This window comes from Lacerta agilis, chromosome 6 (genome assembly GCF_009819535.1).
Source record: "Lacerta agilis isolate rLacAgi1 chromosome 6, rLacAgi1.pri, whole genome shotgun sequence".
In the NCBI taxonomy this organism is placed as follows: Eukaryota; Metazoa; Chordata; class Lepidosauria; order Squamata; family Lacertidae; genus Lacerta; species Lacerta agilis.
In genome coordinates, this window is record NC_046317.1 from 23,216,013 (window position 1) to 23,241,330 (window position 25,318).

Sequence of the window (25,318 nt, forward strand, 5' to 3'; positions counted from 1 at the left end):
GAGGGAAATCCTGCATTGTAGAGGGTTGGACTAGACGACATTCAGGGTCCCTTCCAGCTCTACAACTCTGTGGTTCTATGCGGCTCACCGGGAGCAAATTGCATTACAAACAACGAGACTTGCTTCGGAGCGGGCTTGACTAATAGGATCGCGGGCAGGTACGGGCCCGCGCGATTCCCTCGGCCTGTTTTCTCGGCCAAAAGCAGAGGGGGCTTTCATTTCAAGATCTACCTCTTGAAATGAGCGGACCAAAGTTAGTCCATTAATGCCAGGGCTCTGGGGATGACTGAGCCTTGGTTACAGGAGTGGGGGGGGGGGGAGGAAGGAAGGAAGGAGAGGGAAATCTGTTTGATTAATCGTGAGAAAGGAATAGGGGTGTTTAAGCCCTTTTTCTCGGCCACGTTGCTAGAGAGTTTGCTTTTACCGCGCCCGAACCACAACCAATGCTGGGTCGCTGATTGCACCCCCAAAGAGAGAGAGACAGAGACAGAGACAGAGAATCGGGTACTGCAGAGTTTAGATAAGTGGTGGGGATCCAAACTTTGCGGTTGTTTCTTTGAAGATCTGCGTCAGCCACCGCCTCTTGGGCTTTTTGCGCGCTTGTCCAAGAGGAAACCTCTGAACCTTGCGAGGAGAATTTGGCCCTCTCCCGCAATAACGCCCCACCCACTCCTCTCCCCATTAACATGTGAAGTAGCCTTCGGGGGCCAGGCCAGAGAATGAATGAATGAATGGATGAATGAATGAATATTGAGGGAGAGGAGAACAGAAGGGAGAAAGCATACTTCCTTTGTCTCGCGCGGTCGATTTCTGGAACAAGTCGCAACCTGTAGGAGAGAATACTTAGTGGTTGGAGTGCCGCAGCAGGACCCGGGGAGCGGGGTTGGAATTCGGACCAGGAAGCTCACGGGGTGCCCCCCGCTTCTCTCTCAGCATCACCTTTCTCGAAGGGTTTGTGTGAGGATGAAATGGGAGCGGGGAGAAGCCCGTGCGTTCACCTCGAAAAAAGCAGGGCTGCTGCGGTTGACAGGTGAGCTGGCTGTCTGACCACCTGCGCGAATGCCACCTGGCGGAGGGTAGAGGCGTCCTCTTTCCGTCGCAGGCATCCAGCCTGTCAGCCACGCTCCTCCCTCCCCCCTCCCTCCCTCTCCCGCCCCCTCCAGCATATTCCCTGGTAACCAATGGCTCGCCCGACCTCTTCGCAGAGCACTTCCCGCAGGACTGGGGACGACTTGGAGAGAGCCGCCGCCGCCGCAGCTCGACGGGACGCGCCGAGGCAACCCGCGCCGCGGGGACTGGTGGCCCGAGAGGCGTGAGGAGGAGGAGACGGAGGACTGAGCACCGTCCACCCCGCGAGGCACCATGCCCAGGTCCTTTCTGGTGAAGAGCAAGAAGGCGCACAGCTACCACCAGCCCCGAGCCCCCGACGGGGAGTACAGCCTCAGCCTGGAGAGCGTCCTGGCACAGATCTGCGCAGGTGAGAGCCAAAGCGGTTTCTTTGGCCCGGATTCCTCGGGCGCCTCGGAACCGGACGGTCGGACCCGCTTCCCTCCGAGGCGCCCAGAGGGCAGGGGCGGGTCAGGGTTTACTTTCGACGGAACACCCGAGTCGCCGGAGGTGGTAGTTATAGGCAAATGGAGATGATTTTCCATTTGACGCCTGATGCGCAGGCATATATATATCTATAGTTATCACGTGTTTTATCTTACTGCATTATGAAAAAAGTCTTTATCTTATTTTAAAGCGTTTTTCGTTTAGATTAGTGTCTTTTTATCTTATTGCCTTAAGGAATAGTTTTAATAATACAGTATCCGCTTTTTCTCTACCCCGTCTCCCAAATCCACTTTTTTTCACAGGTAGAACAAGCGGAATAAAAGGGCAGCTACTGCGTGATAAATATATCTATCTGTAGTTATCACGGAAGTAGCTGCGCTTTTGATCTAACAGGGGGAAAGTGGATTTGAGTTGGCTGGCTTTCTCTTCGGGCACCTGTAAATGGGGATTGTGCGACGGGGCGTACACGGGAAAGCAGACTTCTCACGAGATCGTTCTCCTTCCTCCCCCTTTCTTCCTTGGCAGACACTAAGGTTCCAGGGCAGATGCCTCTGGGCCTCCCGGAACCTGAGCCCTCGCAGGGCCGCTTCTCCCCGGAATCTCAGCTGCCCGACGGGGCGGACGGCACCTCGGAGTCGGCTCCCAGCTGCGAGGGCAGCCTCTGCGACCGAGCCGCCGAGCTGGAGGATTTGTGGAGGCCGCCTTCTCCCTCGGTTTCCCCAGGTAGGAGCTGCCGGAAGGGCTGGGTGGTGGACGCGTTTCTAGGCTGCTTTGGGACAGGATCCGAGCGTTTTATGGCCCTCGCTTTAGAGTCCAGTCCTGGCAGTTTCGTTGCGTTTAGCAGGCTTTACTCCCAGGGATGTGTGTAAAAGATCTCAGCTGCCCACTTCCGTGTGTGTGTGTCCCCATCTTCCCTCCTTAAATTTCTCCCCTTAGTCTCAAATTTTAATCCCCACCCCCCACTCTGTCCCGCATCTCCGACCATTGCCGTGATGATAGGGGAAAGAGAAACCCTGTTTTGCCTGCAGACGTTCGATGATTTGCGCGCATTGTTAATAATAATGAGACGCGATTTCAGACGCGCGTTTTTACCTCTTAATAAAAAAGGCAGGAGGAACCGCAGAACAGCCCGCTTCTTGCTGACCCAAATTGTCCCCTTAAAAAAGAAGAAGAAAAGAAAGAAAACTCTTCCTTTTTTAAATTCAGCTATTCAGGCATAAAAGGTGTGAGACTCTCTGGATTTCCCCATCGGAAATCAATATACAGTAGGCCTACCTGAGTAATTTTTCTTTTAATATATTTGAAAAGGGCAAGGTGGGAGGGGGTGGTATGGTAGCCACAGGACGAGCGCGAAGTCGATCTGGATTAGTCGAGGATGGGGGAGAACACACCCCACCCGCCCCGGTATCGGTAGGGAGCTCTTTTTGCCCGAGGGAAGCGGGGATGACGAGTAAGGGATCCTTAGCAACGAATTCTGCGCTCCAGTTCGCGGGCGGAGAAAAGCGCAGTTGTGTCCTATGCTCCTAGCGGCTGCATTAAGGATCGGGACAGAGCTCAGGATCGGGCACCCGGGGCAAAAGTGCAGAGCCGCACTCAGGGGAATGAGCCCCCAAACGCAGCCTTACATCATCATCATCATCATCATCATCATCATCATCAACCGCTTGGTATTTTTTTTTTTTTTTAAAAAAATCTCTGAGCGGCAAGAAAACGAAGTTATACCATCCCTCGAAACAAAATAGAAAATTCTTTCCAGTAGCACCTTAGAGACCAACTGAGTTTGTTCTCGGTATGAGCTTTCGTGTGCATGCACACTTCTTCAGATACACTGAAACAGAAGTCACCAGATCCTTAAATATACCATCCCTGTTAGTGGATCCCCGTTAAGACCAGATGAAGTCCGTAGTGAAAAAATCCCCAACTGCACTACTCTTTACAGAGGACGATGTGCATTGGGGGTCTTCATCTAATTAGTAGAACCTACCTTCTTTCTTTCTTTCTTTCTTTCTTTCTTCTCTCTCTCTCTTTTCTTTCTTTCTTTCTTTCTTTCTTTCTTTCTTTCTTTCTTTCTTTCTTTCTTTCTTTCTCTCTCTCTCTCTCTCTCTCTCTCTCTCTCTCTCTCTCTCTCTCTCTCTCTCTCTCTCTTTCTCTCTCTCTCTCTCTCAAAAGAGCCCCTTCCTTCCTCTCCCTGCCCCCCTGGACTCGATCCGGGCGCACGGACTCTCCTCGAGAGCAGCGCAGCCTCTGGCTGGCTTCTCCTTTCCCTTTGATGTGGTCGGACCCGAGAGGAAGCTGAACTCTTCACTTGGCGTCAGTCGGCCGTGATCGCGTTGAGAAACACAGCCCGAGCAATTTAGAACAATTTGCTGGCATCTTTTTTCTTTTCCTTTTAGGAAAGAAGGAGTCATATAAAAGCGGATTTTTTTTTTTTAAAAAAACCCCCAAAATAAAAATAACCGTAGCTTAAAGGCGTTGGCTTTAAAGCTAGAGAGGGAGATCACTCCTAGGTCAAAAGTGGAGAATGGGAGCAGGGAGAAAGCAGAAAAAAATTGTGCTACTGCTGTTTTGTTTTTATTATCTCTCAGAAGGCTTCCTCCAAAATCCTTACTGAACAATTCTCCCTAAAATGACTGTAGTTGTGCGGTAAGAAAGACAAGGACACTTGACATGTATTGATAAAATATGCTATGTCTTATGCTGTATATCTGGGGAAATGATTATTAAAAAGGCATAAAAGAAAGACAGGGAAATATATATTAAAAATACGCGCCCCTCCATGCCCCTTCTCAACCCCCTGGTTTGCAAAGTAGTTGCAATTTGATCAGGTCGTGAGTTCAAGGAAATGGAAAGAAAGTGATTCGTTCCTCCGAGGAGAAGGTTGCAAAGGAAATGGTGATAGGTTTTCTGAATCTTGCCTGTTGCCTGCCTGCTTAGGCATCTCCTCCCCCCACCCCCACCCCCCAAAAATCACCACCTGTTTCATAGGCTACAACAAGGGACTCCGGTTTGCAACATTTCTGTGGCACTTCAAGCAATCACAACCAAAAGGAACATAGTGCCAGCTTCCACTGCCTGTCTAAGCTTATGATATAAATGTGCAACAGCATGATTTCAGACCAGGGGCGTAGCAAAGTAAATTGGTACCCGGGGCAAAAAAACTTTTTGTCACCCCCCACCCCGGCATGGGAATGTCAGGTGGTACCTGGTGCGGAAAATTTCTTGTCAACCCCCCTCCCAATTGATTCCCCCCCCTGCAAAAAAGGTTATACATTATTTCATATTTTCTTACAAAGGAATAATAACAAGTAATAAAAAAAAACTTTTATTTATATCCCACCCTCCCCAGCCAAAGTCGGGCTCAGGGTGGCTAACATTAGATACATAACATTGGTATAAAATCAAACAATAATTAAATTACCTCCTAAAAGTATCTCAAAATCAAATTAAAGTCTAATTAGATGGCTTTCCACAAGGTTAGGATTGGGAACAGTAAGTGTTCTCTGAACTGAAATTCCAGCCTTCATGACATAGGAAAACAGCCAAGTGAACAGCTATTTTGGTGGAGGAGGGTCAAGATATTAACCGATATGCATGAAATTTCATATATAGCTATATAATCCCTAGTATAGTAAGATAAGACCTTCGGAGCAGGCATTTTCAATTTTTTTTTAATTTTCCCGAAAAAAATGTTCCTTGATAATTTGTCACCCCCTCCATTATGGAACCCAGGGCGTACCGCCCTCCCGCCCCCTTGCTACGCCCCTGTTTCAGACTAGACTCCTCTGCACACTTTACCTTTTTAATGTTTGATGTTTTACTTCGCTCTTGATGTTTTAAGTTGTTGGAAGCTGTCCAGAGTGACTGGGTGGCAAACAAACAAACAAACAAACAAACAAACAAACAAATAATAATTATTGTTGTTTTTATTGTTGTTATTATTATTATTTGGGGTTCAGCCCCTCTGAACACAGTGGACTTTATTTCTCATTAATCTCAGTCATCTTGCCTAGGATTGTGATGGGTAATATACAGATGTAGATACACATTCTTGTGTATGCTTTATGTATCCATATATACATTCCTATTGACAACTATGATTGTTTTAATCTGATGGTAGGAACAGCTGAATAGTGTAGCGATAATGATGGAGTTATACTCACCTCACTTTATCCTTCCAGACTTTTAAATATTACTTGCTAGGCTATGAAAATCTTTTATGGCTATTCAGAAGGAAGGATGAGTAACACACCATGGATATTAGTTACTGTTTGTTTTCAGGGCGCGAAGGAATAGATCCTTCCAGGGATCCACAAGAGGAAAATGAAGACTCAGCTCTTTCTTCCGGTCTCCCACTAAAATACAATTTAGAAATCTATACTTACATTTTTAGCCTGCCTGTCCTTCCAGGACCTCCAGGTGCCCCCAATTTTATCCTCACAACAACCCCGAGAGTTTGGTGGCATTGCATGTCTTTATTTAACAAAACACTGCTTGATTGTGAATAATACCTCCAAGCAGTGTAAAACACTAACATTGTCAATAAAGGGCAAAGTTAAAATCAAGAATTTTAAAGAAACCAGCAACCCCAAAATAAAATAAACGGTTCAGCAAAGAACTTGCTAAAACACAGGTCAACTTCTACATGTCTAGCTTGCCTAAAATGTTTTTAGCAAGTGCCGAAAAGAGAACAGTGAAGATGCCAGTCGGATGTCAATAGGCAAGGAGTTCCAAAGTTTCGGAGCTGCCACACTAAAAGATAAATTTCTTACGAGTGAATTAACAAATATTATGTGTTACCTGTAACAGTGCCAGTTCTGCAGATCAAAGCAGTTAAGTGGGCATATATGCGATGAGGTGATCCTAGAAGTAAAGACAAATGAACTGAAGGCATACAATTAGGAGGAAAATGTGTGTGCTAACAACAGCAGCAGCAGCAGCAACACCCCACCCATCTGATTGGCTTGCACACAATGCATTGATTCTCCACATATAGTTTCTCTGTAAATCTAGTTCTGTGGCTTCATGTGTTTAGTCATGTGCCTGGATGTCACTGATGTATTCGTACAACTTCTACAAAATTAGCATCCTTGCTTGTCCAAAATAATATCCATCAAGAGCATTCAAGAGCCCTTTGAAAGCAAGAAGGCCAGCCTCGAGAATATCAAAAGCAGTTGCAAGGGGCCAAAGTCGTGCTTACAGTAATAGGACTGAATTAGGAGTTTACAAAACTTATGATGATTGATGAAGATAGTTTCTCTTAGTGTCTGACTGCTTGCCAGATCCAGACTGACAGCAGCTAGCCTTGCTGCATTGCTCGCTCAGTGATCAGAGACCTCTCTCATGATCAGAGATAGAATATATCTCTGGTGTACTCCTGATGATGAGATTCCCAAAGCTTGAGCTGCCTCCTAAATCATCCAATATTTCTAGTCAGCTTGCCGTTGGTCCATATGGCGCTGGCAAATCAAGCTGAACTTTTGGCCCATTTGACAGAAAGTACAAGATAGAACAGTTCATTTGGACTTTTTTTGTGTAGTGTTTGTTTTCAGTTTTGCTCAGAAACGGAAATTGCTGACAGCATTTCCACCGATGAAGCGACACTGTGGTGAATGCTGAGAATAGTAAAGTTGCCGCCTTCTGGTTTTCCCCCAACAAAACAGATCTTGGGGGAATGTGTGTGTGTGTGTGTGTGTGTGTGTGTGACATCTCACCAAGGTGGGTGTTAGACTTTTGCTTGACCTGTTTTTAATTCTGAATTTCACATCCTTGTAACCCACCCTGGAACCTGCTGGAGAAGACTGGGCAATAAATGTTAATAATAATAATAATAATAATAATAATAAACCAAAAAGGAAGGTACATATGATAACCTTCTTAAAATTGGAGGTGATGTAAGACATTGTTGTTTCTTCAGGCAAAATACTCAAACAGTGCCCACTGTAGAGGTAAAAATGTAATGTAATTTATCTTATTAGATGTAAATTTAATAATTAACTCCTTTAACCATACCCCCAAATCTGACACTGAGGGTTGGCTTTCTCCTTCTGCCTAGTGATTGGCTTTTATTGTACTGATTTATTGGGGAAGAGCATCCCAGTGCCCAAACACACTCACCTAATGGCACTAAGGGCTTAGCCCCCCCCCTCTCTCTCTCTCTCACACACACACACACCATGCTCAAATGATCAAAATGGGACCCAGTGGGTGCCTGAGTGTGAGAAAAATATCACTACTGCAAAATTGTTTTTGTCAAAGCAGAGCACAAACCTTAGGCTGTAATAAAAATGTAAAAAAAACAACAACCTGCTGGCTCAATCAATTCATACCCCTTTCCCTTTCGATTCAATTTTGCTCTACTGTATTCACTTTTAAAGACATTGCTTAAAGTTTTTCTTTCTTTCTTTCTTTCTTTCTTTCTTTCTTTCTTTCTTTCTTTCTTTCTTTGCCTCTATAATTGTTTTATTACCCTTTCCTGTACTTGCAGAAAGTGGGGCAGATAGAATATTATTAAGCTACGGCCATTTTTCTTATTACAATTATTTTTATTCTCAGTGGACTTAATTGCATTTCTTCATTCCCCTCTCTATTAAACCGTTGATTATTACTTGTTATTGGATTATCAGTCTGATAAATAATAATTCAGGAGTTAGTTGATGGTTTCTTGTAAACTGAGTTTTCTACTGCAACATTTTATCTTGTATTTTTCCTATGATTATTATGTGTGTGCATGTGCTTTAAATATGCACCTTGCTAAAATTAGCTAATAATGTGAACTACAAGGTGTTGGGGGATTTAAAAACACAATTAGATGTATCTCTTACATGTAGCATTTTTATTTTTTTACATGAAATGGAGTCAGATAACATATGACATTTGATTTGACTCCATTTCATGTAAAACTTATGAAACTGGACCACTGTTAATAATATAAGAGTAGTGTCTGAAATCTGTAATAACCCCCAATGCGTATTTTCCCTTTAACTCAAAACATATTGCAGGCATGAACAGAAACAAAAACCTTAATGTATTCACACCTTCAAGGCCGTAACAGTACAAATATATATTTTCGGCTGTGGTTCGCCTTTTCCTATGCAGGGTAAACCCACTTAAATCAATGAACCTAAGCTAGTCACATTTATTAATGTCAACCTAACTACTCAAAAGTAAGGCTAGCACGAAATAGTTATTATTTATTATTTATTTATTAAATTTATACTCCGCCCTTCATCTGAAAATCTCAGTGAAATTCACGAGATAAAAAATACAGGATAAAAGCACAAATAAATAAAACAGAAAACAAAACAAAAAGCAACAATGCCCCCTCCCACAAACACTATTTTTATTTATTAATAATGAATACCTTTTGGTATTCAAATTCAGAGTTTGGGTCATGGTTAGGCACCAAATACAGTGGTACCTCGGGTTAATAACTGAATTTGTTCTGGAGGTCCGTTATTAACCTGAAACTGTTCTTAACCTGAGGTACCACTTTAGCTAATGGGGCCTCCCGCTGCCACCGTGCGATTTCTGTTCTCATCCTGAGGTAAAGTTCTTACCCCGAGGTACTATTTCTGGGTTAGCGGAGTCTGTAACCTGAAGCGTCTGTAACCTGAAGCATCTGTAACCCGCGGTACCACTGTATTTCGATGTGTAGCATTATATTCCCAGCTTCTTTTACATTTTAATTGGGAGGGTCTAACCAACAAAAATGGCATTTCAATAAAACCCCTCTGTTCAAAATAAAATAAAGTCGCAACGTGACAGGGCTTGAAACATTACAGAACAGCTGTCCCTCTGATTTATTGAGGTTAAAAACATCTCTTACTGTGTGTGGTTTCTTTCCATGTAAAAATATGTCCGACTTCTAGGGAATACACAGGGCATGAAGTGGCGCAAGTTAGGTTAAAAATATCACCTCAGGCAGTGCCCTTTCTTTCTTATGGGGGTACTCAAGGGTACGCAGTACCGTCACACCCCAAAAATGTTTCAAGTGTGGGGCATTTACTGTAATAACTTTATAGTGAGCACTGGCACCTTTTCCCCTTTTTATTTAATTATTTTTAAAAAGCACTGATCGTGTGTGTGTGTGTGTATGGGGGGAGGGGAGTCGAGTATAACCCCAGTGTGCACTTTGCCCAAACCAATCAATACTTGCATATTCAAGTTATGGAACCGAGGTACTGCTGTTATGTTATGTTGTGGTATGTGTGTGTATGTGTGTGTACATAATTATTGCTGTGGAAGAAGCTTTTTTTGTAGATAAGAACAGGACAGGCATTCACTAACAACGCCGCATGAGCCAACAGGCGCTGGTAATAGCCTGCAATTCCACATGGCTTTCAGAGTAGTAATCGGTGTACTACCTAGAGCAGAGGTTTTCAACCTTTCTGAGTCCATGGCTGCCTTGACCAGCTCCATTCTTTCTGCAGCACCCCTGTGGGGCTCAGGAACCCAGTTGTGTCACCTCTTGCCTGCAGAGCCGGCAGCCTCTCACCCTTTTCCAAACACCCTCCCTTGTGGAGTGTTCCCTCAGCCTCCTCTCCTCTCCCCTCTCCTTGGGAGTCCTCCAGGCAACTACTGCTGCCGCCCCTGGTCTCTGAGCTGCCCCCCTACCCCAAAGAGAGGTGTCTCCTCCCACTGCCCCACAAGGGCCTAGGAAGCAGCCCCTGGCCAGCCCCAGAGGCACTATTTGTCTGGGGAGCTTGCAGCCAGGGCTGTTGCAACAAACTGCTGTGCAAGCCTTTGGGAGGCAGAGATGTGAGACGGCATCAGAGGAGGGAGGGAAGGAAAGAGGGACAGAGACCAGTGTTGCCTGCGGCACCCCTGACCATCATTCAAGACACCCAAGGGTGCCACGGCACACTGGTTGAAAACCACTGATCTAGGGGAGGAAGCATTCGAGGCTTAGAAAGAATAATCTATCTGTGACAGAAGCACAAGAAGAGAGCTGCATCTGGTGCCACAATTGCTATGCATTTATTTCACTAAGACTGATCATGCAGCAGACACGATCTTGTGGAATCACAGGGCAAGAACCTCTAGATAAGTCAGGCAATGCCATTACTGGGCTGATTAGGATTTAAAATGATTCAAGTGAACTTTTGCAAGACTTCAACGCTAGAAGCAAAATAAAAGGTAAAGCTAAAGGGACCCCTGACCGTTAGGTCCAGTCGCAGATGGGGTTGCAGCGCTCATCTCACTTTACTGGCCGAGGGAGCCGGCATACAGCTTCCGGGTCATGTGGCTAGCATGACTAAGCCACTTCTAGCAAACCAGAGCAGTGCATGGAAACGCCGTTTACCTTCCCGCCGGAGCGGTACCTATTTATCTACTTGCACGTAGTGCTTTCGAACTGCTAGGTTGGCAGGAGCAGGGACTGAGCAACGGGAGCTCACCCCGTCGCAGGGATTCGAGCCACCGACCTTCTGATCAGCAAGCCCTAGGCTCTGTGGTTTAACCCACAGCACCACCTGCGTCCCTCAGAAGCAAAATGGAGGCATCCAAATATGCCCCCCCCCCAAATCAGCATCAAGTGGTCAAAGCTTCCTTGGCTGATGCTGCAGGTGGGAGGGTGGCAGTGCAATACTAGGCTCATCTACTCAGAAGTAAGGCCACCTGAGATCAGTGGGTCTCCCTGCCAGGTAATTTGTAAGCTGCCCAGAGACCATTTGGTAAAGGTTATAAACACAAATGCATAAGGGATGGAAGCCTGAATGTTTGAACCCTTCTCCTACAAATAAATTTTCCGCAGGTAGAACACTAGCATGTCAAGGAGAAGGAGCACCTTGCCTTCCTCAGTGACATTCTAGTTTTCAACCTGCTGTTTTCAACCTCAAGGCAAACCAAGGGAAAAAAAATGCAACCCCCTTGCCACGCCTACAGCTTAAAATGTTGTGGTCTAGGAAAAGTTTGACTCTTGAGTCACCTGGTCATAAATAAGGGAGATCTTTAAAAAGCAAACCATACTTTAATATAGCTATAACTACTGGTATTTTTGTAAGAGCAAGTATTCTCTCCCTTACTGCCTGAGACCTTATAATCTAGCTTGGCATTTTCAAATGTTGCCATTGATTTGGAAAGTTGCATCCCTTTTTCTCCCAGAGGTTTTCAGTATCTAAAACATCTCCCTTCATCTGCCAACCTGGACCTTGGGATCTACATGGGGAGGCCGTTCTCATGGTCCCGCTGATGGGACAGGGCCTTTTAGCTGAGATTCCTGCATTGGAGGGGGTTGGACTAGATGACCTTTGGGTCCCCTTCCAGCTCTAAGATTCTATGCTTCTCTGTGGCAGCACCCTATTTGTGGAACTTCCCTCTACTGGAAGTGCATCAGTCATCTTCAACATGGAGTTTTCATTGCCAGCTAAAGATGTACTTGTTTACCAAGGCGTTCTGCATGGTGTCAGAGTAATGGTTTGACTTACTTGCCCTCATCCTGTTCCCAGGAGTTTATATTCTTGGGCTTGTACTTCATTTTTCTGGGTTAGCAGACTACACACATTTATTGCATTTGTTTTTATGATTAATTGTGAATCACCCTGTGATCTTTATTAGCGAAGGGCGGTTTATAAAGGGGGGGCGGAATTACCAAAATAAATCTGATGTGGTTGAAAGCATCTGCAACTGTGCAAATTCTTAGATTGTCTCCAAAATGAGATCAGCGCCTTGTGTTATGTTTTTTCTTTCTTTCCAAAATGGTGGCGCTGTGCTCCTAATCACTCATATAACTGAAAAACGGGGGAAATGATTCACTCCTGAATGATTTTTTGCAAGGAAACAGGTTTGAGATGAGACTCATGAATGACAGAATTGGCCTCACCGTTCCCTAGTTTTGTCCCAGAAATCAGCGCAAAGAACTGTCCTTTTAATCTCAAATGTTTATGAACTGGACAGCGCAAGAGTGTGAATTTTAAAGTAGCTTTGTGCGGAGCAAAATGAAGATGTAAAACGTTTGGCTGTTCCTTGCAGCCGTTGCCACTAAACCCGTGAAAAACTCCGGTAGTTTCTAAAATGAGCCGACTGTTATGAAGCTGTTGTTGAAATGCTTGACTAGCAGAGCTTCTTGTTATTGTCTATTCTATTATCTCCAGGAGGGCTTGCTTCCTTACTGTTTCATGTTAATTTCGACAGAGCTTTTAGGCTTAATGACAGCAGAAGTGTATTATTGTTCGGTCAAATACATCTGAACTTATTTCAACCTGTGGGTGAATGAGAGGGAGGGAGTAGCTCTGTCTCACATGAACTGCAGCCCTTAGTGACATTCAGTGTGAAATGGGTGCTGCTCATGCACACAGGTGTTGTTTTTTTACACTGTTCACACAAGGATGCCACAAACAAAATGTCTTTATGTTGCTTTGTCTTATCTGGATATTCCTCTTCCATGGCAAATATGATGAGTAAAAAAAACCCCATTGTGCCTCTGCAGCCACTGCTGGTATGGAAGCTTCTTAGCACTAACCACAAAATACGTAATAAAAATAAAAACAAAAACGCAATAACACCCCCCCAAAAAAACCCCACATTTTAAAAGGACATAGGTTGTCAATCAAATCAATCAAAGGCCTGGTTAAAAAGGAACGTTTTTGCCTGGTGCCTAAAGGTGTATAATGAAGGCGCCAGGCGAACTTCCCTGGGGAGAGCATTCCACAGACGGGGAGCCACCACAGAGGAGGCCCGTTCTCGTGTTGCCACCCTCCAGACCTCTTGAGGAGGAGGCACACGAAGGAGAGCCTCAGAAGATGATCTTAGGTTCTGGGTAGATTCATATAGAAAGAGGCGGTCCCTGAGGAAATGTGTGATATATATGGAGCATATATGGAAAAGAATGGAAGAGAAGTGATTGAACCAGACAGGAGGGCCTTCTCGGTAGTTGCACCTGCCCTGTAGAACACCCTCCCATTAGATGCCAAGGAAATAAACAATTACCTGACTTTTAGAAGACATCTGAAGGCAGCCCTGTGTAGGGAAGTTTTTAATGTTTGGTGTCTTACTGCATATTAATTTGTTGGAAGCTTCCCAGAGTAGCTGGGGTAACCCAGTCAGATGGGCAGAATAATAATAATAATAATAATAATAATAATAATAATAATAATACGGAACAAAGAAACTCAGACCGGACACATTCCATCAAGCTCCACCCCATGGTGTAGCTGTCAAGTGGTGGTATAGCAGTGAATAGCATGACTGGAGAAAATGAAGTATGTAGACACTAATGTTGATCATGAACAAAGAGAAACAGGATCTGCACAAACTATTTGTAAGATAAGACCCTCACCTGGAAGCACCCTATATACTAAAGAGCTAACACAACAAAGAGGTCGAGTGCATGTTCTGTGTGAACCCTGTTTAACTACCTCCACTCAATTTGTGTCTCGACAGCCTCTGAGCGCTCCATCTGCCCTTCCTTGGATGAGGCCCCCCCCTTCTCGGTGCCCTTGAAACCCTATGCCTGGAGTAGCCTTGGGAATTCTGAGCTGAGACATTTGGTACAGAGCTACAGGCCCTGCCCAGGTCTGGAACGTAACTCATCCCTTGGTCTCTTCTGCGAGAGGGGATCTGAGGCCGCTCTCTATGGATCGGAGCGCAGCTCAGCGCTGGGACTCTATGGTGACTTTGGCTCCTCTGGACTCTTTGAGCGGCCAGCAGCAGCCTCTGGGATCTACGTGGAAGCCCCACCTGGAATCCAACAGGAGAAGAGTGCAAGTAGCATCAAACTGGAATCAGAGCTCCTCTGTCGCCCCCTGTTAATCAGCACTGGTTCCTACAAGTGTGTCAAATGCAGCAAGGTATGGACCATATTCTATGCCCCCCTTTGGTGGTATTCCTCTGTTCCACCCTACTCCACTCAGCCAGCTTTTGGGGGGGGTTATTTAGGGGTGGTGAGGTCCGAAGGCTTGGGCAGAGACAGGTCCCTCTTTATTGCTTAATTTAAGGATGTGTGACTAGGAAGCTTGTACGGGGAAGGTAGAGCCATGGCATATTAATTGTTCAGATAGCTCTTACGAACATAAGTAGATTCTTGCCCACGATCCCAACATCCTGGTTCCTACAGTGGCCAACCCAATGCCTCTCGGAAGCCCCAAAACAGGACGTGACGGCAAAATCCCTCTTTCACTGTTGTTCCCCAGCAACTGAAATTCAGAGGCCTGCTGTCTCTGATCCTAGACATAGTATACTTCACTGACCAATAAATAGCATTTTGCAGGTCTGGCTGGACTTCACAATTGTCCTTTTTTGTAACATTTCTAATCTTTGCTTTTGTCACAGACACTCTAAGCTGTTTGTAGCATTTCTAAATCATCAATCAACTTAGACAATGAAAAAATCCTGCTACACATGAATATATATAGTTATACACACACACACACACACACACACACACACACACACATACACACACACACCTAAAATCATAAACTGCATATGAAGCAGTATCGGATAGATATATACAGATAGACAAAACAGTAATGATTATTACAGCAGACTACATACTTGTCGATCAGCATTTCAGCTTGAAGTAACAGTGGCACAACTAGGCAGTGGTGTAGCATTGGGGGGGGGCGCAGAGGTAGTTTCCCCGGATGCAAAATTGTTAGGAGCGTAAAATTTCAGCACCTGGTGCTGCCTCAAAACAGCTGTGCGCTTTTGTCACTGAGCTCTGTTGAAAAAGGCTTCTCCATGTGAACCAGGAAGTGACCTCCCTGGTCAGCGAAATGACTCTTCTTTTCTTATTTCTGTGGCTACGATCTGGGTGACACAGGCACTATTAGGCAGTTGAATGTGCATGCGTGCCTCATCCGTTTCCCTCCATGTGGCCCCAGGCACTCGTAACCCATGCTACACCACTGCAACTAGGTAATATTAGGCTCTGGACTTAATTGTCTTATGAGGGCCCCTGCTCTTTAGATGGTAACATGCATTGCCTCATTTGTTTCAAATGAGCTGTGGCTGCGAACCCTCTTGCTCATTCTGCTGACTGGGGCCATTGACACCTGCCCCACCCTGATGGCAGCAATACCCAGTAATGTTAATTGGCAGTACCTCCATGGGGGAAACACTCTCCTAAGCAGCTCTGATATCTTAGGTTCAGGACCTGCTGTGAGCTTCAGCCCTTCCTGAACCATAATTCTCTTTACAGGTGGGTAGCCGTGCTGGTCTGCCATAGTCGAAACAAAATAGAAAATTCTTTCCAGTAGCACCTTAGAGACCAACTGAGTTTGTTCTTGGTATGAGCTTTCGTGTGCATGCACACTTCTTCAGATACTTTTCATAATTCTCTTTGTCTTCCCCGCTGCTTCTCAGGTCTTCTCCACTCCCCACGGCCTGGAGGTGCATGTTCGTCGTTCACACAGCGGCACCAGGCCCTTTGCTTGTGAAATGTGTGGCAAGACATTTGGCCATGCAGTTAGCCTGGAGCAGCATAAAGCTGTGCACTCACAGGTGAGAACCCCAGGGGAGGTGGCGAGTGGTTGGAGAGGGCTCATCCACACGGTGGCTTAATGTGAAGAGCCAGCTTTCTGTACCTCTGTTAATTCTCTGATGTTCTTCTCCAAAGCACTTCCTCCCCACACTTTCCCCTCCCTCAGTCCAGATTTATTCATACCAGGGATACTCTGAAACAAGAGAGGGTGCGAGGAAATCTGGATTGAGGGAGGGGAAAGTGTGGGAAGGCAGTGATCGAAGGAGAACGTCATACAGACAATGAAGAATTAATGGATGTAGCCTACAGTGGTACCTTGGTTTGTGAACTTAATCCATTCCGGAAGTCCGTTCTTAAACCAAAGCGTTCTTAAACCAAGGCGTGCTTTCCCATAGCAGCAGGGGACTCAATTTACAAATGGAACACACTCAACAGGAAGCGAAACATGTTCTTATTCCAAGGCAAAGTTCACAAACCAGAACACCTACTTCTGGGTTTGCAGCATTCTTAATCCAAGTTGTTCATAAACTAAGCTGTTCTTAAACCAAGGTACCACTGTACATCCATTAATTATTCAGTGTCTCACTATCTACATCAGAGTTTCCCAAACTTGGGTCTCCAGCTGTTTTTGGACTACAGTTCCCACCATCCTTGACCATTGGTTCTGCTGGCTGGGGATGATGGGAGTTGTAGTCCAAAAACAGCTGGAGACCCAAGTTTAAATCTTAAGTAAATTTCTCTTCCCTCCCCGCTCCTGCCATGCCATTAGAGTTCTTTTTTAAAAAATAGTATTTTAATTAAAGATTTCTTGGTTTACAAAAGAATGTGCAATGTCTCTTTTTTCAAGTTACATTTCCTGCATATCAGTTTCATTTGTTGTGAGACATTAGTGCAGGCTCCCTCACCCTCGGCCCTCCAGATGTTTTTGGCCTACAACTCCCATGATCCCTAGCTAGCAGGACCAGTGGTCAGGGATGATGGGAATTGTAGTCTCAAAACATCTGGAGGGCCGAGGTTGAGGAAGCCTGCATTAGTGTTACATTAGGAAGAAAAGGAGCAGAGTGGTGGTGGTGGTGGGGAGAGTGGTGAGTGGGGTGGGGTCAGGTGGCAATGCTTCTATTCTACTTAGTGTATGTGTGGGGTTTTGTGTCAGCGTCACTTGCGTGTGTTCTCTTTACTATTCACTTGTATTTCTTTGGTGGTGAGAGAGGTTGGGGGTGGCCTAGGGTGTGGTTGTTTGTCTTTGATTGGCTGTAGTGAATTTTGATTTCGTGTGTGAGTGGGATGTGTGGGTATGCATTAGAGTTATTGTCCCCCAACCATTCCAAATTATGCACCCTTCAAAAGCTTCACTCTTTCTTTAACACTGTTGAAGTTTTTTTTGGGGGGGGGGACAGCAGATCTAAACCATAAGTTTAAAGCATATTCAACACACATTTAAAGTGTATGACTTCCGACTTCCGGCGGCGACGCAATCGCCGGGTGGTCGAGGGCTGCTTCGGGTCCGAAGCGCCCTGTCCATCCCGGGGGTCAGGAGCCCCGCTACCGCAAAGCGGGGCTCCGGTTGGGGTGCGGGAAGAGCGTCCCGCACCCTGGGCTCCCCGGCAGCGCCCGCGGAGGCTCCGAACCCTTCCCTCGCTCCCCCTGTAAAGGGGGAGTGGGGGTGAAGGGACAACCGGAGCCGGGCTTCGGGGACATGCCCCAACCGGGATGCAAATGCGGCGACAGAGCCCGCGGTGAGCGTCTAAGTTCTACCTGTGAAGAATGGAGCTAAAGGAACCCGGTGGTCGTGAGTAAAGAATTTGAGTGAAATCGTGCTTTTGGGACGATCCGGGGGGAAGGAGAAGGGCAGCCTGCCTCCCTCCCTTCGAGCTCAAGAATCTAACCAATCTGAGTGATTACTGCTACAGAACTGGCTATAATGTATTTAAAATTGACACATGAGACTGGCAAATTTTTCTTTCGGGAAGCTAATTAGAGGAAAATATCTCCATTTAAAGTTGCGGTATTTGCGCTCCAGCTCAGGAAAATGGCGACGAACAAAGAGGGGAGTAGAAATATGACACCCACTTCCTCCTCCTCTGCCAGTATGTTGGGCTTCGTCCTTGAACTGGTATTGAACTCTGGACTAACGGATGAACAGAGACTCACTGCCTTGAAGGTGGAACTGCTTTGTAGAAAAGTCAAAGTCTTGTGTGGGGGTCTGAAATGGAACCAATTGCCCACAGAGGAGGCTTTCAAAACTTTTGACACTTTGGAAGAATGCCTTGCCAAGGAGCTGAGAGGATTGATGAGTGAGCTACTTCGGAGAAGAAATTCGCTTTCTGGGGGTGGCAGCCCCAAGGCGATGTCAAGATTTTTTATATCCAGTCCCCGAGGTGTGAGCTCGGGGGCCAGGGACAGAGAATTAAGGTATTTACAAGAAGAAAAGGAATGTCACAAAGAACCGAAGAAGCTGAGAGATGATGAGATGGATACCTCTGAACTCGTGGCAAGGAGAGGTTTGGACTGTGCCTGGATCTGTGGACGTTTGGAGAGGGAAGATACATGGAAGTTTAGGGTTGAAACCACCAGGAGAAGAATAATGGACAGAGGGGGTGTGGGGTGAAGCAATAAGTAAAACTTAAGGTGGCCTGATATGGTAAACTGAAATCGGAGGGTGAATACTGTCAACAATTTTCTGTTATATTTTTTATTTGAACATGAAAGGAGATATTTCTAGTTATCATGTTATTAGCAGCAATCTTAAGGATAGAAGAGATAGATTTGATCGAATGAGCTGTGAAGATCAGCGAGGTGGAGTATAAGTAAAGTAAATTTAAGTGGATTAAGTTTATGGAATAAGAGGATTGAGATCAAGATGTAGAGATGTATTTTGAGTAAAACGTTGAAGATATAATTGACTGTAATTATACAACTGAATTTAATTTCTTTTTTCTTTTTTAGGAGAAATGGTTATAAAATAGATTTAGGATATAAACTCGAAGGTGAAAAGGCAGGGGAAGTCAACAGTCAAGATATGGAAATAGAATTTTTTTTTTTTTTCTAGAAAGATGCAATAAGAAAACTTGACACTGTTTGTATTTGTTCTATGTGTTCTGCATTTGTTTAATTGTAGGTGTGGGTGTGGGTATATGTTGTTATAGAAAAATGCCAATAAATTCTTATTAAAAAAAAAAAAAATAAAGTGTATGACTTCCGCTAAAGAATCCTGGGAACTGTAGTTTGTCAAAAGTTCCGGGGATTCTGGCTCTGTGAGGGGGAAACTACGGTTCCCTGGATTCTTGAGGGTCATCATGTGTGTTGGGTGCACTTTAAATGTATGGTGTGGATCGAGTGGGAAATAAATGTACATAGATTTTCTTGACCCTGGTGACAAAAAGACACCTACTTGAAAACTCTAGGTGCTTTTTTAAACTGGAACTGGAAGGACGGACATTAAGTAAAGGCTTTTCATCACAAAATGTACCGTAACTCTTTCTGTAATACACATGTAAAACCTGTGGAGCACAAGCAGATGTTCCCTGGTTCAATTCTCAGTATCTCCAGAGTGGTTTGGGGATGTTTTCATGGTTCGGGGAAAAAAATTACTTGATAAAACAGAACATTTCAATATAATGACATATAAGTAAAGTCCCAGGTTTGAAGAAGGAGGCAACTTCAGGCATCCCCCCCCCATCCAATGCAGTCACTATGGGATCTATATTTTGTGACAGGGCAAATGGCCATCGTACATCTGGATTATTTTGAATAATTCTGAGTTTTGTTTAGGCAAGAATAACCATAAATGTATTTTTTAATTATTGGATAGCTGCTTCCAGAACTTTGGGTTTTAATCTATATTTTGATAATTGTATTATTCCAACGTGTTTTTTCCTTGTGAATATTTTATATTATTTTATATAAGCGCCTTTAAGCGGTACGTAAATCTTCTTAAACAAAGGGGGGGGGGAAATCAGTTATCAGATTTCTTTGAAAGCTGCTTCTATGTAAGTGGATAGTTATGAACAGATGTTCTAAATGCATTAAATGAAGAAGATGGTGCATCTGCATGAAGGTCCTGCTTTCTCTTGGCAGGAGCGGAGCTTTGATTGTAAGATCTGTGGTAAGAGCTTCAAGAGGTCCTCCACTTTGTCCACCCATCTTCTCATCCACTCAGACACCCGGCCTTATCCATGCCAGTACTGTGGGAAGAGATTTCACCAGAAATCCGACATGAAGAAGCACACTTTCATCCATACAGGTGAGAATCATCACTACATCCCTCTTGGCTTCCCAGAATCTATCTATCTATCTATCTATCTATCTATCTATCTATCTATCTATCTATCTATCTGATACCTCTCCCACCCCCTGCTGTTGGGATAAATGGACATCTTTATCCGCTGGTTTCCTCCAGAGTGACACCGGGAAAGCAGGGTGGACTTGTTGACAGATTTATTTTGTCTCTCCAAGGTACAAGTAGTTTTAGAAAGACAAGAAACGAATGCAAGCCCTCTTCAGCTCTTCCTTTAAAGCAGAGGTGGCAAATGTTTTTCAACGTGAGGACCACATTCCTTTCTAGGCAGCATTCTGAGGGCCACATGCCAGGGGCAGAAAGAGCCACTGGACAGAGCAATGCAGTGCTTCCCCCCTCTGGAAAAAAATGTTTAGGGGTACTCTCATTTTCCTACTCATATTGAAATACTGCCCCTCAATGAGACCAAACTTAGATTCACAAAATGTTTAGGGAGGGGGAAGCACTGGAGCAATGAATGTCAATTTCCCCTTCGTACTGTTGTTTCTACCCACACTCCTGAGGCAAGAAACAAGATGGCGCCCTCCCCATTGCATGTGTATAGAATTCAGCTGATGTCGCTACCAATCCCTGCCCCCCAGCATTTGCTGCCTGATGAGCGCATTTCGTTCAGCCTAATGGTAGGCCCAGCCAGAAAGTTGGAGGATGCAGATCCCAACAGTCAGTCTTGATACTTGCTCTGGAGCTCTCCTGTGTATTATTGAGTTTTTCCAATCAAACTGTTTGAGGGCTATTTTCAGTGGTAGGCAAGGCTCAATGATCTTGAGTTTCTGGGGAACATGGAAACAAACGAAAAACGCAAATTGAATAGCTGAGGAACTGCTAGGAGAAAGACAAACAGAACATGCTGCAGATTTAAATGGAGCTTTTCTCAGTAGGTATGTCTTCTGACCCAGCAGCCTTCTGTATCCACTGAAGCAAGAGTAAATTACAAAGGTATTATCCCCCCATACAAAAAAAAAACAGAAGGAGAGATTTGCAGAGATCTATAGAGTCCAACCCGTTTCCTACAATGGCCAACCAGATGACTATGGAAAGCCCATAAGCAGGAGGTGAGGGCAATAGGCCCTCTCCTGCCATTTGCTGTTTGGCAACTGATAGTCAGAGGCATGTTGCCTCAGTTATTGGACGCGATGCTTAACCATTATGGCTAGTGGACATTGAGAGGCTTATTCACCATGAATACGCTTAATCCCTTATTAAGACTGTCTACGTTGGTCCAGCACTACATCTTGTGGTAGCAAACTTTACTATTTAGCAATTTAGCTTCATCAGATAATCCTCATTCCGGTACTTTTGAGAGAGGGAGTAAATGGTCTCTCTGTCCACCGTCTTCCCTATCACTCACAATTTTTCTAAGCTAAAAAAATCCCAAATCTGTTTCTCCTAGTTGCTCCAGCCCCCTGATATTTTGGCTGCTCTTTTCCAGCTCTAAAATATTCAGCTGTGCACTGTATTATAAGGGTGGTTGCACCATAGTTTTGTATAAGGGCATTGTGTAGGTGGTTCCATCGTATCTTAATGATTCCCAACATGGAATCTGTCTTTTTCACAGCAGTACCACACTGGATCGGCATTTTCATTCGGCCACCCACCACAAATGCAAGATCTCTTTTCAATCAGTGCCAGCTTAAATCCCATTGACGGATATATGAAATAAGGATTTCTGCATGACTTTGCACTTGCTTAAATTGCCATTTTCATGTCCATTCACCCAGTTAGGAGAGAGTCTTTTGGTTCAAAGTTTTATGTCATTCTGTATGGCCAGTGTGAAAAAATGCCGCATATTACAACATGGAAAATGCAATTTGTGGTCATTGCTGTTGTGAGTTTCCATGTGCAATCTGATTGCAAGAGCGTCACTGATATTGTCCATCTCCGCATTGCTAACTCCATTCTCCACCCATGTCTTGCCCCATTTTTGTGAACTTTTATTGGTTTTTAGAAACCAATAGCTTGTCACAGTTTCAAAGTGTGCTAATCATGCCACTTATTTTGAGCGTGTGTTGATGGAAAACTAGATGCTCCTCAGCAAAACCTCGCAACGTGAACAAATGGCTGCACAATTATTTCCCCAGGAAGCGTGACCATTAACATTTCAGAGACAGGGAAGGAGGCAGTGAAAGAAAAAAGGCCGTCTGTGGTTAGGACGAGGGCAGTGCCCGGATTTTTAAATCAGGTTCTTCCACTTTCCAAAGCTTAGTGAGCAACTAGGGCCACTATCTGTGTGCATGTTTGGGAGAGGAAATTATTTGTGCAATTGGAAATAGAAACGAACAATCCAGCTGCACTGAGACTGGGGCTACTGAAATGCTCTTTTCATCTGAAGAGGAGGTGAGCAATTAAGAACGAGCTGCTTAGGGGAAGAAGGTGGAAATCTTCTCCTGCAAAGGTTTCCTGGTCAGTAGTTTGCCAAGGATGCTTCAGGGAAGGAAAGGATAGCTTCCTAAGTCTGAGAGCTGAAATCCCCATTGAGCTGGCTGTTTAGGAGCTGCACCCTCTCAACCCGGACATCATTGCCAAGCTCTGAGTTACCTGAAAGGGTAGTGTGAGGGCTCCCTTGTCTCCTTCTTCCAGTTGTGCCTTGTCAGAGAGTGGCTGGTACTTGTCCTAAACTAGGGTGATTAAAATTAGCACAGGGATCTTAAGGATCCTATCCTAAGGTTGCCACATTTCAAAAAGTAAAAACCAGGGCACCCCGAAAGTTGTTCAGCTTTTTTTAGACAAAGCCCAAATTTGTTGAGTCGAGGGTTTGATGATGATGATGATGATGATTTACAAAAACACAATTCTCCAATTAACTTGCCTAAGATCCAGGAAAAAGAGCTGCCTTTTGGGAACCCCCCCCCCAGTTGTCCGCCTTTTGAAATCCCAGTAATGTCCGGACGTATGGCAGCCTTATGCTATCTTTAGTATTTATTCCAAGTCACCCACCATCATTGGATATCTGGGAGTGACATTTTCTATTGGACTTTTCAAGCTGGTTTTCTAACGGTGCTACGTTGTTGTAACTTTGTGCCCATCCTTTTGTAATCCGCAGGTGAGAAGCCCCACAAGTGCCAGGTGTGTGGCAAAGCCTTCAGCCAGAGCTCCAATCTCATCACCCATAGTCGGAAGCACACTGGCTTCAAGCCCTTTGGCTGCGATCTGTGTGGCAAAGGCTTCCAGAGAAAAGTGGATTTGCGGAGGCACCGAGAGACGCAACATGGTCTGAAATGAGAGCCATGCAGAATCTTGGCGGGGAGGGGGAGGGTACCCAGGAAACCCCCAAAACACTATGACAATAGACTTTCCCCCCTCCCTTGGTGGGCTGCCCTTTTCCTGCCCCCGCCTCTCTTGACTGGCCACTTCCTGCCATGTTCTCACTAAACAGGAAGCCAGAGCAGACTGGCCAGCATTTTGTAGAACTTCACCGAAAGGTCTTGGAATGAAAATGGAATGCCAAGGCTGAAGGAAGGTGGGGTGAAGTCTCCCCCCCCCGTGTCTCTTCCTTTAAAATTAAACACTGGAAATATAACATGCACACCCCACCGCCTTAAAGCCCCCGAAGTCTTTGTATACATAAGCTACTGGTGCCTATGAACCAGAAAGTCCTTTAAAAATGAATTTCCCAGCTAACCCTTGATTTCCTGAAAGTTATTTTTTATCTGGGAAATCTAAACTACCTGAGTTTACATGGTCAACACACTGAGCAGCTTGACAAAGGAGAGAGAGAGTGACTGTATTTGATTTTCTACCGTTTAACAACTTGTGACTGGTTTTCATCGATTATTTGGACCTGGGACCTCAAGGCCCTGCCTTTTCCAGAGTTTATAGAGCTCCTATTAGGCAGCTTCCTAGGATTGCTCCCAGCTAATTGGTCCTAGGCTGCAAATTTGGGAGTGTGGCTCAATACATTTTTCCAACTGAGAGAAAGAGACCCTTGGCTACTCCAGCCAACCTTGCCTAGTCCTGGTTGAGAATGCCTGAATAAGTTGGAGGTCAGCATTTAGAAGTTGTGCAGAGTCTGGCATTCCCCACATGTTCCATGCTGTGTTTCACCAAGATGTCATCTCCAAGTTTTAGTCTTCGTTGCACACCCAGGCCAAGTGTTAATCTCCAGTAGATCCCATCATGCCAGGGTTTTACAACTTTTAGGACAACACAATGCTCCTATCCAAGAATTTCAGTCTACCTACTTTATGTCCTGGGTTTTTGTGTGCTGCATGTATGGCTTTTCCTTTGCACCTGTTTGGAAGAGCCTTATTATTAAAAATTGTTGAAGTTTGCCCTTGAGTTGAAGAGGGCAGAAATAAGGGACGAGGACAGATTTTTTGCTTTTAAATGTCATTGGCATTCTGTGATTGGATAACCAGTAGGTGAGAAATGGCTGAGGAGCTCCTGTTACTCTGGACTGAATATTTAGGTTATATGCTCTCAGATGGTTTCGTGCCTGGAAGGACCCATAAATTAGAATCAGTTTGGTATAGTATGAATTTGCCTTAACTAATCCTGTGCATACCTCATTGTGGGCAGGGGTGGGGGGAAGAAACTCTTTTTACTTTATAGATAGGATTGTAAATGCCTTTATTTAGATTTTACAGTGTGTCTTATGTTCATTGATGCATATTTATTGGAATAATGTTTTAAATTAATAAAGTCCCGAGGATCCTCAGAAGCAGTATTTATTTCAACAGGACGTATTAACCAAACCAGAGGTGCGATTCTAGATGAATTTACTTGGAAATCAGGTCCACAAATCAATGGACTTCTTTTCCCCAATGGTGTAGGAATTACAGCAAATCAGTTAACAAAGCTTGCTGTACGATCAGACAAAAAAACAAAAAACAAGACAGAACACTGAAGCTGGGAGGAAGACAAAGTGCAAATCAGCCAAAAAGGTGTCTCTTTAAGGCCACACTTTGACAGGCATATTCATGTCAAATCAGTGCCAGAGTTGGAGTCCTATCAGCCTGTGGACCCCACATACCCTATACTATCTATCTATCTATCTATCTATCTATCTATCTATCTATCTATCTATCTATATACCAAGATAGTGCCACTTA

At 44.7% G+C, this 25,318-nt stretch overlaps 1 protein-coding gene across 1 annotated transcript; it reads left to right on the plus strand.

Moving 5' to 3' along the window:
- Positions 1 to 1,210: 1,210 nt before the first annotated feature.
- GFI1 (growth factor independent 1 transcriptional repressor) lies at positions 1,211 to 24,924 on the plus strand. Its single transcript, XM_033151601.1, has 6 exons — positions 1,211 to 1,477; positions 2,080 to 2,277; positions 13,933 to 14,339; positions 15,856 to 15,993; positions 20,051 to 20,216; positions 23,311 to 24,924. Exons 1-6 carry the CDS (start codon positions 1,363 to 1,365, stop codon positions 23,487 to 23,489), a joined length of 1,203 nt encoding a protein of 400 aa, XP_033007492.1. The 5' UTR covers positions 1,211 to 1,362; the 3' UTR covers positions 23,490 to 24,924.
- Positions 24,925 to 25,318: the final 394 nt, after the last annotated feature.

What these genes read in the sequence shown, in the direction of transcription:
- GFI1 (XM_033151601.1), top strand. Translation starts at nt 1,363, where the DNA reads ATGCCCAGGTCCTTTCTGGTGAAGAGCAAGAAGGCGCACAGCTACCAC. An exon ending in CCTGGCACAGATCTGCGCAG is followed by an intron (nt 1,478 to 2,079) that starts GTGAGAGCCAAA and finishes CTTCCTTGGCAG; the next exon opens with ACACTAAGGTTCCAGGGCAG. An exon ending in GCACACTTTCATCCATACAG is followed by an intron (nt 20,217 to 23,310) that starts GTGAGAATCATC and finishes TGTAATCCGCAG; the next exon opens with GTGAGAAGCCCCACAAGTGC.